A 14,539-nucleotide genomic window follows, 5' to 3' on the forward strand; every position below is an offset into this window, starting at 1 on the left:
AAAATCAAGTGATTATAGATTTACTATAATCCTATACTATTACTAAACAGAGTGTTTGGATTGACCCATCATAAATGGTTCAAATAAATGTTATCTGGATGACCACGACTTTCATAATTTTCCTGTTAAGCTAAATACGAGCAAATTATTGTCCATTAAGTTTGAACTACTAGACTGTTCAATAGCACATACTGCCAATTCTTCAGTGATTTTAGTCTGACCAAATCATGGATTTTACTGTCACTCTTATTGAGTATCCACAGTTCCAAAGTGTGGAGAGCAATTTTGCAGAGAAGAGGTTTAGGCCGTGAAATATTTGATTCATGGTACATGGTAACCACCATGTCATACCTGACCAAGATGATAATAAGAATTATTGTTGCTGGAATGTTGTTTATGTAAAAAAAGAAAAGAAAAAGATTACCAGTATAAGATCTTTCTTTATGTATACACAGTTTTCAGTTTTTCTAAAAGGTTAGAAAATATTTTTTTTTAAAATTGCTTTAAACTATAAAAAGGCACCATTGTCAACTTACCAAAAGCAAAAAAAAAGAGATACAGCACTAAGCTGAGGAAGATGACCCAAGTATAATTTGAAGGGCACCAGTTAACTGCCCATGTTAAAGGATCAGGTAAAGATGTGGAATTACAAGAACCCATCAGTGCAACATTAATTTTGTCTGGGTCAGCCAAAAGACATGTGCCATTGGCTGGCCCTGATGAGAGATCCATGAAACAGTAGCCACATTTACCACTATCTATACATTCAGAGCATGAACTATAAGAAAAAAAGCATTAGAAACAGTAAAGAAAAAGCAGAGAAAACAATGTCACTAGTTAGTACTTATGATAAAGATGTTTAAGGAAAACAAACAAAATTAAAATAATTAAAGAACTACAATTTCAACATTCCAAATTATTATACCAAATCAAAAATGTTACAAAACATAAAGCAATTCTAAAAAGTAATTTAAATTTCTACAACAAAATGGCAGCTTATAAATTAAATTAGCAACTCTCAGATGCATATTCATGCAGACTGGATTTACATTCTCATCTGTTTAATTCTTTAAGTCTAAAAATTTGAAACAATGACATGCAGTAAGAAGCCTACAGACTAGCTTTTGGTAAGAACTCAAAGCAATAGGTTAAGCATAAGGAGTATACAAAACATTTGATAATCACAGTCGAATTAATAGATCCCCTACTGATCATTGTAACCTACCAACATTGAAACTGTGTAAATTGTAAGAACTTTTCTCCTAGGCTGTTAAAGAAAGACATCATACATTTATTGATGAAATTGATCTTCTAAAGTATAATATCAAATGTTAATCTTGACAAAAGAAAGAAGTCAGAAAGTAGGAATATTAATATCATTAAGAAATAAATAGGACAGTCAGATTACTGTGCATCCTACATCAATCAAGGCACAAGCTGGAACTGTAGTTTCATCTTTCACACGGAAAATAAACCTTGAAACATTTTGTTATAAATGAATATCTTCTTTCAGGAGAGATGCTCAACAGTTCCCATAATTATTATAAAGGAAAAGTGTAAAACATTAGTGACTTTTAAGTGTGAGAAGCAAACAAACTACAGTATGTTTATCTGTTGAATTTTGTGCAGTTATTTGATGGTTATCTGTGTAAGCCTTTGTTATTTAGAAGTGACAGACTAGAGGAAATGCAGCAAGTAAACACCATCCACGACCAGCTCTAAGGCTACTTTTATCAACAAAAAGTGGGATTGATGACAACTTTATACTTACCCTATGATTGAAAGGGTGAGCATATTTAGTGATAGGATTTAAGCTTATGTCCAACAGGTTGAAATATGGTGTGAAAATAATATTTCTTTAGAATGTCACATTACAATTCAGTCCCTAATAAAAGGTTAAATTCAAATGGTAGGAAAATAAAAAATTGTTTGAAAACACTAGTTAAAATCACTGATTTAAAAGTAAAACAATTTGTATAGAAGTTTGGTTATTAGAATGTATAAAAATGTCAGTTTTGTCCAAGGTAAAAAAATCTTGTATATTTGTAGAAGTTGATTCTATGAAGTTTAGTATATTACTAATTCAAAAGCAGCCACTCTGAACTAAAATACAAAATCACTGCTACACAATACATCAGTAATCACCAAGAAATGCTAAGAAATAAAAGTGAGATTCTTTTATTACTCTATCAAACAATTTCATGTTGACTACCAACAAAATATTATTGTACAGTCATGTTCAAATACTCAGATAAACCAAGTCATTTTATCATTTTTACATGTTTTTAAAAATCTGTGGCAAAGAATTAAGTTACACAAGAGCTTTGTCAATGAAAAAACAAAAACTTGGAACATCATTCATGAAGTACTTATGAGTGAAGCACATCCTAATCTCTGTACACATGATAACTATCAAATCAATTTTATACTGTTATTTATTTACAAATAAAGAATTCTACAATTCATTACTTTGCTGTTATAAAAGGTTTTCTTAAATACAGTACATTCTGATTAGTTTTTCATGGAGAAAACAATAAATTTTGGTTTTTCAAAGAGCAAAATGACACATCACTTAATTTTGTATGTAAGTGCAATAAGAAAGCTGTGATTAGATATTTAAATCTATAGTAGGATAACCTATAAAACTTGTATCATTACATGTGTGTGTGTGTGTGGGTGGGTGTTTCAGGGATACAATTTAAGAACAATTGGTACCTCTTTTGTGCATGTATAAAATTAATGAGTAAAAACTACTAATCTTTCTTTCAAAAGTGATTTTAAATAAGTTAATTAATGATTTTTAAAAATTACTGATTGTACCAAAGAACAAACTATGTCTAAAATAAATATTTTTCAGAAAGGAACAAACAAAACAAAAATCATTTAAACATTTACAGCTTTCTTTAATTTTCAGAGAAAAGTGTAATGTCACTTATTGATACTAAAATATGCTTCTATAGAAAGAATACAAAACAACTGTTAATTAATAATCTACATTTTATTTAAATTATAAGGACAAAGAATGACTGTTCAACAGTTATTAGCATACTTATTTTCATCAATAAGCTGATAGGAATTTTTTATTCAGTTCAAGTACTATTAATTTTGCATGTAAATATATATTTATCAAAGACACATGAAAAAAGTTGCACATTTCATCCAAGAAGAGAAGTGAAAGCTTAAAATATACATATGCTTAAAAAATATAACAAATGATATACATACTTGAAAGTGTAACAAATGCTCCCATTAACAACTGGATCACGGTAGTCCAAACTCGGTGAATAAGCATCAATTAAATGGAAACCAATGGCAAAAAGACAGAGACTTGCAGTTACACCTGAATTTAAATGTACATACAATTTTAATCTCCAAAAAATGGTCATGATTGGTGTATAATCTAATTATAATACTTGCTTGTAGTACAAGAAATATTTCAGTACCTCAACCATTTTTATATTTGAAGATTTCTTTAATATTCTCCTGTCTCTCACCCAAAACTGTAAAGCAAATTGCTTAAAATTTTCCTTCACTTTCAGTTTTACAATGAAATCTTTTTTAAACAATTCTGTAAAATAAATATTCAATTCTGTAACAATTTTACTTAATAAAAATAAAACAATGATAAGGCTGTTTAGATGAAATTTAGACCAACTACCCTTTATTTTTGAAATTTAGGGTTTTATATTTAGAGACATTTCATTTATATTTTATCTTCTCATTTAATTTTGCTGCACTGATGTTAACGACCAATCATATTGTGATTGGGAAAGAAAATAACTGTGCTTAGTACTATTTTATTAAACAATAACACTGACAACACAAATAGTCACTTGTTCCCGACTGGTTGCACTGCCTGCAGGCATAAAGATATTTCACTCTGACAGTATTTACTTTGCACTCGTACTGGCAACATGGCTAAAACAAAAGGAAAAATAAGATATCCATGCTTATAATTGAAAGTAAATACAAAAAATAAAACAAAACAAGGGTTTGTCTGTTTTTTGAATTTTGCACAAAGCTACACGAGGGCTATCTGTGCCAAAACAATGGTAGTCAAAACAGCAAAGATGAAAACATTCTGTGAGGTGCAACAGACAGACTTTCACTTAGAAAGAAATCTGAAACCCTGTGAGTGAATGTTATAATTTTCCTAGATGAAAATGTGTTATTAATAAATACTTCTCTCAGCTAATAATATTATCTTTTCTCATTTTGTGATGCCCTCTATTTGCAACCATTTCTGGATGCATGCCACAATTCCACAAACATTCAACCTTTCCAACAAGTCTCTCATGTAAATAATTACGTTTCACAACAGAAGACCACTATCATGTGACGCACGTGACTCCTCCAATGCGCCACACTACTGAACCATCACTCTGAAGTTTGGCAGAGTTTGCAAGTGGTAAAGAAAGATGGGAAATGTGAAAGAGAGAAGTACCTATCAGTAATGCATTTTCATGGAAGAAAATTATAACTTCTGATACAATACTCTTCCTCCATTCACAAGATTAGCTTGAATCCAACAGTGAATTGGAAAAGGAACTAGTGCAAGAGAAACAGAGAAGATCTGAGGAGATGCACCACACCACATCAGAGCCAAGTATCTCTTTGCCTTGAAAAGTGATAAAGTCAAGAGGACCAGACATGGCAGAACAATACGAGTGCTCATTCATGTGGGATAGTACAGCAAAGAGACGTTAAAGAAGTAAAATCTTTCAATTCCATGATAAAATGTTGGTAGAAAATGATGTGCCTCAAGGTGTAGAGTGGCTAAGGTATGACAGACCACACTCTGCAAGTCAACTACACCCAAAAGATCACTTCCTGGATCCTAATATCCTTACAAGGGTAGAATGAGGACTGATGACATTTTCACCTCAAGTCCTACAGCCCAGAGAAAACTTGTAAGAAAACTCCTAATGCCAGGGACCTGGGAATGTGTCATACAGAATCTGAAGGAAGTCCATTGCATGTACTTGATTCCTGAGACCATGAACATGGCTGAAACTACCCAGGTCATTAACTGCCTCATAATGAGGAAAAGCCAAAAACAAAAACAGATACATGCCATGAAGACTGTCAGTAAACCACAACACAGAAGATCAACTGAAAGGAGGAAATGGACAACCCAAAATCTGTGAAATGACTGATATGACTGGTTCACTCAATCTCTTAAACCTTAGTTGCTGGGTACCAACATCCACATTAGGAAGCAGGGCACTGAAACAGATGGGTGAACTACATTTGGAAAATCACCTGTCTGAAGGATCTTGTAACTCCCTCTAATGAAACACCACTACTTTGAACCGAATGGTAACAGCAATCTTTGTGGAATACATTGGAATTGATCTTCCTAACCACCTGGCTCTGCCAGGCCACTTTGAGAAGGAGCTGACAGATAGACTAACCAATTCCAATTTGGAAATGGCAAGAATAAGCCAGTTATCCATGAACATGTGAAATTGCAGTCCCCAGGGTGTATGAATATACTGAGCAAGGGGGCAAACCACTCAACAAAAACACATGGTGCAGAAGCAATATCAATGGAAAGGGCCCTAAAAGTTATACCATTCCACAATGTACACACTAGCAACAGTAAAACCCATCTAGAGCAAGTATGACACCTGTTGGGGTAGGAGGACCAGGACTGCCTTGGGTAGACACCGTATGACCCAGGATCCTGAGAAAGAGAGAGGAAAAGAAAGTCATTTCCACAAAAAACTCAAACACTGGAACCATGGGAAACTGTGATAAACATGGTGAGAAAGGGTGAGATTCAGAGCCACACCTGAAGAACAATGAGTCTCTTCCAAGGACAGGCAGAACCCCATTGAACAGAAGCCACCCACAACAAGAACACAGTAATCTTGACAAACTCAATATATCATAAAAATGGGACCATAAGAATAACTTGTATATATAAAACTGGGTGAGTTCTATGAGAATACAGGGTCATGGCCCAAAAAAAACTGTAAAATTTATCAGTAACCCAAACAGTGCAATTTTCATTCTGCTATAATAAAGTTGGATTCATTATTTGAACTTTTTTAACCTTATAAATTACAATGAATGTTTTAATATTTCAAATGAGGTTTGAAACTGTTTTGTTTCATTTTCCAATATTTCTATTCTGAATATATCAAATAAACCAAAGCTACTATTTTTGGTTTAAGAATGCAAAATACTACTCCATAAACAATTTAAAGTAGTAAGTTGTGAAGAAAGACATTTTACTACAAAAGCTGGAGATGTGGATATTGAAGTAGTTCCATATATTACTATAGTTCTTGATGGAGTAGAGAAGCCACAGATACAGGTACATGCAAACTCTCAGCAGCTGTTATTAATGGTCAATTTTTTTTTTTAATTCTTATTCATGAGCATTAGAAATAAATTTTTGTTTGTATGTGTGCAATAGCAAGGAAAAAGAAAAGATCACACACAGAAACTGGAATGAGTCCTCTAACACAACCTGGAAAATTTAAAAAGTCAGAAGTGATACATAATCTTTAGGAAAAGTAGATTGGTGATGAGGATCTCTCTGAGCATTAATTATTTTTTTTTTGTGAGCCAATATTTTATGACTGACTAATGTTGTTTTTTTCCATAACAATAGTTGGAGGTTATGTTTATAATTCATTGATGTCAAAATAACTGAATGTGACATGCAATACACTGATGTCAAGAATATAGAGATTTCTAAAAAGAAGGCAAACATTTAAAGTGATAAACATGTAAATAGTGTGAGATGAGGAGAAACAGCAAAAGAAAGTAAAGTCACAGCCAAAAAAAAGTTCAGCACAAAATTAAATGCCGTAAATGTGATAGGCTTAATGATTAACATAGGCCTAACATTTAATGTGTTAGAGTAAAACTAATAGTAGAAATGGAGATAATAATAATAAGAATTTATTTTGTCAAAGTGTGGTTCTTAAGTAACTGAATCAACCTTAGTGAACTTTGATAAATGGAAGAGAGGATGTTTTGAAAAAAGAAGACCAAATGATGACTGGAAGAGTAGTTGTATTAACTGTGGTTATTTGTGCCACAATTGTAAGTAAATTATACACAGAATATTAATGCGATAGAAACAGAGAAAGGTAGATTGGCTTGTCAAATGAAATTCTAAAGCAAATAAATAGACCTTTGGACAAAAGTGGACCTTTGACAACTATACATATACAAATTATTACAAAGTACAAGGTCAATTTCACATAGTTAGCAAAAATGTTTACAATTTAATAATTTGAACACCTCTTGACATAAGTGTAAAAGGAATCACTCAAAATAACTTTTAGACTGGAAAGCTGCTCCCTGAACTAGAATGATTGTATTTTCAAGCATTCTTACCAAAAGTCATAATCCAAGAACAACAAAAACCCTAGTTTTTACAAGAACCACACTGTGTTCTTGAGGTTAAAAGAAAATTAATGGAAAATAAAGACTTAAGTACAGTGATAAACAACACATCAGCTGAGATTCTGTATGTTTTTCTACTTCAAGTTTTGATGTATGGTAATACACTGTTTTGCTGAACAACTGTCTGGAACGTTTCTTTGAAGCCAACTTTCATGATCCTATTGATAAAATAAGATGCAAAGAATTGTTCAGTAGATTGTCCACTGTAAGTCCATTTTACTAAATCACTTATTTGCTACTCACGAATTTCAAATATAATTTAATTATGTTTTTACTTGAGGTATAAATATATCATATAAAGGATCACACTATTGTTACTTCCAATTGTGATTTTGCTTTGTTTTTCAAAAATTGATTTACCACGCACTTATACTATGAATGTTTTGCATTTGCATTTTCTACAGTAAGTAAAAGTTTAATAAATATGTCATATTTTTTACTCATGGAGCATTTATATGGCTGTTAGCTGAGAGGCATGAAACTGCTGTTATTATGGAAGGAACACATAAATACTTTGTTTTATTTGGTGAGCGAAATGTCAAATGTTTTTGAAATCAGGAGAAATAATTTGTTGAAGTGCTTCTTACTTTTAAATTGACAGGTGTTTAATTTTTAAAAATCTTGCAAATTGGGGCCTATAATAAACCATAAATGTAAAAACATTCTTTTCTAAACAATTTATATGTAATGATTGTGTAGATATATTTGTGGTTTATATTATGTATCTTTATTTCACACTTGTTGAAACTATCTTCCAAAAACAGTCAGTGTTAAAATTTGCACAGAAACCTATGTACAAAACTGAAAAAAATCTGGTAGAAATGAGCTGCACTAAAATTTGTTTTTCCAAACTGAATTTACATAATGTATAAGAATATAGATGAATGTTTTATTTCTCTGTTCACTGCATTATAGAAATTATTTTATCAGTATCAAGATTTAACACTGAATCCTGCAAACAGTTCAATACATAAAGTACTGAACATTCCTGCATTTTGATATCATAGGAAGTAACTGTATTTATAATTCCTAATTTTTTAACAGTCTTTTCACCATGTCTGAAGATGTGTAGTTTTATATTCACATTCTTGACAAATAAATATTATTTTTGCTTGTTTATAACAACTTAGTGATTTTTTCAGTGAACAAGGTAGTTGCAACTTGCCTTAGTTTACATAACCTAATGACATAAATGATGGGACATTTCCAATTAGGACCCAGTGGTAAGAGTGACATCCTTCTTGTAATATGTAAAAAGGATAAAAACAAACTTCAGAAATCACAATGACCCATTATGCATACAAAGTGGGCATTTTTCAACATTTTATTACTTATAAATAAAGAATTTTTATTGTACAGAAATTTTATTTATGTGAGCAGCATCACATGATCATGGCTGAGAGAGAACTGTGAATATATGTTTTGTTGTCTTCATAATAAAATGAGCCCTGCACTGTTTAACAGTTTATCAGGTAGTGACTTTCATGTACAATACATTTCACACTAGCTTTCTTCACCTGAAACTTTTTGAATGTGTCATAGTAGAAATAGATATAAAAACATTATATTCTTATGTTCAAATTGATATCTCTGTTGAGTATTTTCTATGCCAGTAAAGCTGTGTATGTTCACATTATTCGAAACAAAGCATCAGAATACAATCTGAGTTATTGTTGGCACTTTATTTTTACTAAAACTTGGGTCAACTATTTGAAATAAGACTTTCTTCCCACTTCACATACTTAGGTGTTTAGTTTGTACATACTTGTCATAAAGATCAACCACCATAAATTTATAAAACATTACTCTCAACAATACTTCAGATTATGTAAATTATACTGTTACGAAATCAACAATGTTAAATGTTTAATATTCTGAGCAGCTTCATAGAAATCCCTAATCAATTAATAAACGGTAATCAATCTGTCAGTACTGTTTATTGGTACTGAATCAAATTTCACTGTTACCAGTTAACTCTGTTTTTCTGGATTGGTTTGCATACATTTCTAGATATTAGCTTGGTCAATCACTATGAAAAATCAATAACAACACAGTAATTCTAACTGTAGAAACAAGTTGCATGTATGTCATGAGACAACTCCATGATTCAAATGAGACAATACTTGTGCATATCACCACTTATACAATGAATCATACCATATTCATCTTCTGTTGTTACCTAATACTGTGAATCAGTAATTGCTAGCTTTGAAGGAAAACCAAGATTCATTTGTTGCTATCAATTACAGAAATCTATAAGTGAGAAAAAATTAAAAAAATACCAAAAAGTCAGTGAATATTATTTCAATTTTCAAGTTTATTACAAATAAATTCTGTTTCACAAAGTTAAAACAAAAAAAAATTAGTACATATAATAAAACAAGTGTATGGCAACCATTTTTGCAAGCTGTCTATCAATAATCTTAACAAATTAAAAATAGATATCATTTTTGAGCAACAAACATCAAGCTACGAACAGATTTTCTTTTTGTTATGATGTTAATGTTAAGAAACACATTAGTCTGTGAGCAACTTTTTTCATATCAGTTATTAGTAACATAGCTAGTACACCTGTCAATGTAAAACATGTTTAATTATAGAGGCACTCAGCAGAGTACATGCATCTGCCCCACAGCATTGATTAAATTTGGCTCTCAAAAAATATGAAAATTAACATTTTCTTAAACTGAAAGTGTATTTAAAATTGGTACTTATATCCTATCACCCAAAGCTGCTTCAATTCTGATCTGCCCTCTCAGCATTGCTAAAAAAATTTCACTATACTGCACCAGTCTTCACACAAAGCTATCTCAATTCTGATCTACCTTTTAAGCACTGACAAACAAAAACACAGACTTCATTACAGCACACAAGCCTTTGTACCCCATAATCTGTACACCATTTTAGAACATCAGCTGATCATATGACTATGTTTCACCAATCATTCTGCACCATCTATACTGGCACAGCTAGCTCCCTCTATTATTCTAGAACATCTTCACTTCTGACATACCCAAACAGTAAGTGCAATATGAGACAGATCATGGGACACAAAAGGAAATCCTTTGAAAAAGAAATAGGAACAATAACATAAAGGGAGATAGTACAACCCACAAAACATGTCAGAGAACAAACCAAACCAAACCAAAAATGTATATTTGAAACTGAACAGAAGTGCTGTGAGAAATGGATGGTAAGGAAGTAGGAAGGAAGACCAAACCACCTGCTCTGGCAGCAGATATCTAAGAAAGGATAGCAAAATCAGGATAGAGGATAACAGAAGAGGAACAGTAATGGATGTAATAAACATCAATGACATAAATACTGGACCAACAATGACTGCAAGCAAGCAAGAAAAAGAAAGAGGACTTAAAGGAGAGTAGTACGAGAAACTCATAGCAATGAGTTCAAATGGAGAATTAGACAGGCGTGAAAGACAAAACAGAGATACAATATGGCAAAACAAAGAGACATAGAGGACAAGAATAGATAAAAGGATGGAAATAACAGGAGAGAAGAAAGCTTGCCCAAAACAGGTAAACCAAAAGGTAATTGTTAAGGCAGCCCTATAAATGGAAATAGTTAACACAGACAAACACAGAATAAACAGCAGTGTGAAGAACTGGGAAAGAGGAGGTAAAGAAGAAGAGGAAGGGCAGAAGCCATGACGAACAGACTTTGGTTTGAAGGTAGGCTGTTTCCTCTGGTACACTGACAAAGAAGGAAGGCCAAATGGAAGGGGAAAGAAAAATTGCTACATAAGGGATGAATCCCTGAGCTGAGGCAAGAGACCAGACAAAAGCCACACATGAAGATGGGGTTTGGTGATATCAGAATGAGTTATACCCAATCACAGTTGTCAGAGGAGAGACTGGGACAGAAGTAAGAGAAGGGAATGTTGCTCCAGTAAGGGCCAGAGCAAAGGAAATCATGTCTGAGCAGGCCAATATTAAGTAGCAACCAATTAAACAACAAGGGGTGGTTTGAATAAGGAAAAGGACTCCAAGGAAGAGTCTGATTCGAGGGAAGGTATCAGGATGAAGACCCCCTCCAATCCTAACTGAAGGAAGGAATTTTCATGTTCCAGTGAGTAGTTAACATATCTATACGTGGTATTCCCAGAACCTGGTTAGACTGAGATAAGTGACTGGTTATACAGATGACAAAAATGGAATAGTTAGAATGAACCATAACCACCTGCCCCTACAAAAGTGTGAGTGTGAGATCCCTACAAATTACCAAAAGTTCCAGAATGTTGAAAACGAAGAGTAGACTCCTCAGCAAACCACTGACTAGTAAACAGTTGAGTTGAGATTCTGGACAAGGTGGAGATATGGGAATCCTCATCAAGGTCAGTTACTTGTTGAGCCAGCAAGCAATGTTGGTCCTGGTCTGAGGAGGAAAGGTAACGAGATGGTCCCAGGAATCATAGGATAAGTTTGTTTGTCTGTCTGTTGCTTTTGAAGTTAAGCACAAAGCACCACAATAGTGTACTTGTACTTTGCCCACCAAAGATATCAAAACTCAGATTTCAAAGTTGTTAGTTCACAGACATACCACTGCATCAAAGGGGTACAGGAGAAGTTTGGTTGGTAAAGGAGCATCCACTAAAGGAATCCATGTGTGTTCAACCCAAGAAAATGAGAACTCAAATCCTCAAGAAAGAAAGAACCCCTCATGCAGTGATAAAAGAAGAAGGTAGGACCATTGAAACTACCTGCTCAATATAACTGAGCCAAAATGCTGAAGGTTAGGCCAAATGAAGAAGGGAATTTAAGCAAAAAAAAAACCCAATGGAATAAGATATGTAGTGGGGTTTAGAGTGGACTTTTCCGACTTGATCAGTAAACACTACCCAATTAGCTTCTTCAAAAGCTAAGCTGGCATGATTAACCAACTGGGCACAGGAAGAGGCAAGTAGAAGCCAATCTTCCATAAAAAGGAGAGTCTGAAGACCCAACAAGTGAAAATAACAAGCAAAAAAGTGTAACCCTCAACAAACAAATTCAACCAAAGAAGGACTGAAGGGCAGCACCCAAAATTGGAAGATATTACCTTCATGAATGAACTGAAGAAGTGATGTGACAATGAAGCAGTTGAAATATGAAGAAAGGCATCTATCATGACAAATTGGTCACACAGAGTCCTGGGAAACACAAAAACTCCAAAGCAAGAGGTAGAACTCCATATTGAAATAAGCTGGCTCCAAATAAGAGTTCAACCAGGTGAGGTCTTCAACTGCTCTCTGTCTCCCATCTTCTGCAGTACAACCAATAGACAGGGCCCTGGTTGAGTGGGTACCACCCATTAAACAGCTTCTTTATATAGCATGTCTTGATCAGACTAGGCAAGATGACAGGAAGAGTTACAATCTCAAATCACAAGGAAGATTTTGGAATTGGATGGGAGAAGATGGACAGAACCTGTAGAACCCATCAAACTGATGTGAAGTGTAGGACATAAAGCCGTCATACTTAAAGTACTCATTACTAAAAAACTAACAAAACCTAGAACTGTATAGAGTGCACAAACTACAAAAAGTAACAAATTTGCAAAACTATGAAATCTGGCCTGGTACATAAAACAATAAACAATACCTAAAATACAAAGCCAGCAAAACAACTTTGAAAAGAAAATAACATGTAAATATCAAATTTATAAGTCCAGTCAAAGAGTCGATGAGACAAAGGATACAAAAGTAAAATCTACCCTGAAGAACATAAGAATAAAAAGGGATTCAGTTAACAATAACAAAATTTGACTCAAATTTAATCCCCAATTAGATTTTAGTAGTAATAATAAAGAAGGAAGTATATAAAAAACAAATTAACTCACCCTTAAAATTGGTTGAGATTGCAACTGCCTGAACAGTAACTATCATGCAAAATCCATATATATATACCCACTGAAAAGGTAATAATTAAATTTTAAATGTAAACCTAAACTAAAGTAACTTAGATCATAAAAGAATTATAGAAATCTAACTTATCAAATGATGATCAGAGAAGACATAACTTATAGCTTGAGGAAATTAGGTCAGTACGCACAAGACCACATAAACTTGCTAAACATGGGTGTACCTTTCAGAGTGAGGAGTACATGCTGAGAAACTTACCACAGATCTCCTGGGGAAAAGAACAATACTTGACATTGGAAATAAAATGGAAAGTACCACAGAAAGAAATTGTGGACTGTTGTAGGAATTTCTTCATCCTCCATATTAAATATCACATTCACATTAACAAACTAGAATTTAGAAAACAGAAATATTTCTGATACAAATGAGTAACAACAATGGAAATCAAACACAAGAAATCGAAACTTGAAGTTGACATAAGTTTGTGATCAAGCATAATCAAAGTTTTGTAGTCATACAAAGAATACGTTAAAACATATATCTGCACACCAGTATTCCAATCAATAAAGTGAGGATTTGTTCTAGAATAGCAGAAGGAGATAGCTGCACCAGTATTGATGGCACAGTGTGATTGGTGGAGGGAAGTCACATAATTAGCTTGTATCTGAAATAGAGCAAAAGACCTGGTGTAATGTAGCACAGTGTTTTAAATATACTTACAGGGCACATTAAGATCAAAACAGCTTTAGGTAAGAAGTGGTACTTCCATTTACAAAATGTGTTCTTATGTTTGTCACTATTAACAGACTCAATTTGTGGCAGGACAATAAGAAATAATATTAAACACACATCCACCAAGTTTAATCTGATCATTTTTGACTGAGTAACAAAGCAAAAATAATGTGAAAAAAACTGGTCCCCATGTTAACAGATAGGGTTGTTGTGTTTTTGGTGGCCTTATTGTGATCTTTATCCTTTAGAAACTAATCACTTCCAAGTTGGGCCATAGTCCATATGTTACCAAAATACATTCAGCTGTTTTTGAAACATGCTGTTGACAAACATACACAGGAGTGAAAACATAACCTCTGTGACCTTTGGTAATTTAAGAAATCTCCAAACTTCACTGCTTAAGATATTATTAATCATTATCTTAATAGACAAATGTTATCATATTTCAACTACTATACAATCTTAGAATTAATCTTAAAAATTATAACAAACTGATAAAAACTGTTATTCTCTTATTTTAAATTA

At 33.1% G+C, this 14,539-nt stretch overlaps 2 protein-coding genes across 3 annotated transcripts in view; both read right to left on the minus strand.

Moving 5' to 3' along the window:
- The window catches only part of LOC143226439 (proton myo-inositol cotransporter-like), a 120,502-nt gene that overhangs the window by 7,624 nt on the left and 98,339 nt on the right, over window positions 1–14,539 (minus strand). The window lies entirely within an intron of this gene.
- LOC143226440 (proton myo-inositol cotransporter-like) overlaps window positions 1–14,539 on the minus strand; it is a 42,955-nt gene that overhangs the window by 7,624 nt on the left and 20,792 nt on the right. For both annotated transcript variants that reach the window (XR_013014621.1, XM_076457393.1), the window contains exons 6-7: window positions 3,226–3,340; window positions 537–778 (exon numbers count right to left, since the gene is read on the minus strand). Coding sequence is in view for 1 of the 2 variants with exons in the window: in XM_076457393.1 (XP_076313508.1) it covers window positions 537–778; window positions 3,226–3,340 (357 nt within the window). In the remaining variant the exon portion in view is untranslated. The remainder of the gene's footprint in view (window positions 1–536; window positions 779–3,225; window positions 3,341–14,539) is intronic.

This window comes from Tachypleus tridentatus, chromosome 9 (genome assembly GCF_004210375.1).
Source record: "Tachypleus tridentatus isolate NWPU-2018 chromosome 9, ASM421037v1, whole genome shotgun sequence".
Taxonomy (NCBI): domain Eukaryota; kingdom Metazoa; phylum Arthropoda; class Merostomata; order Xiphosura; family Limulidae; genus Tachypleus; species Tachypleus tridentatus.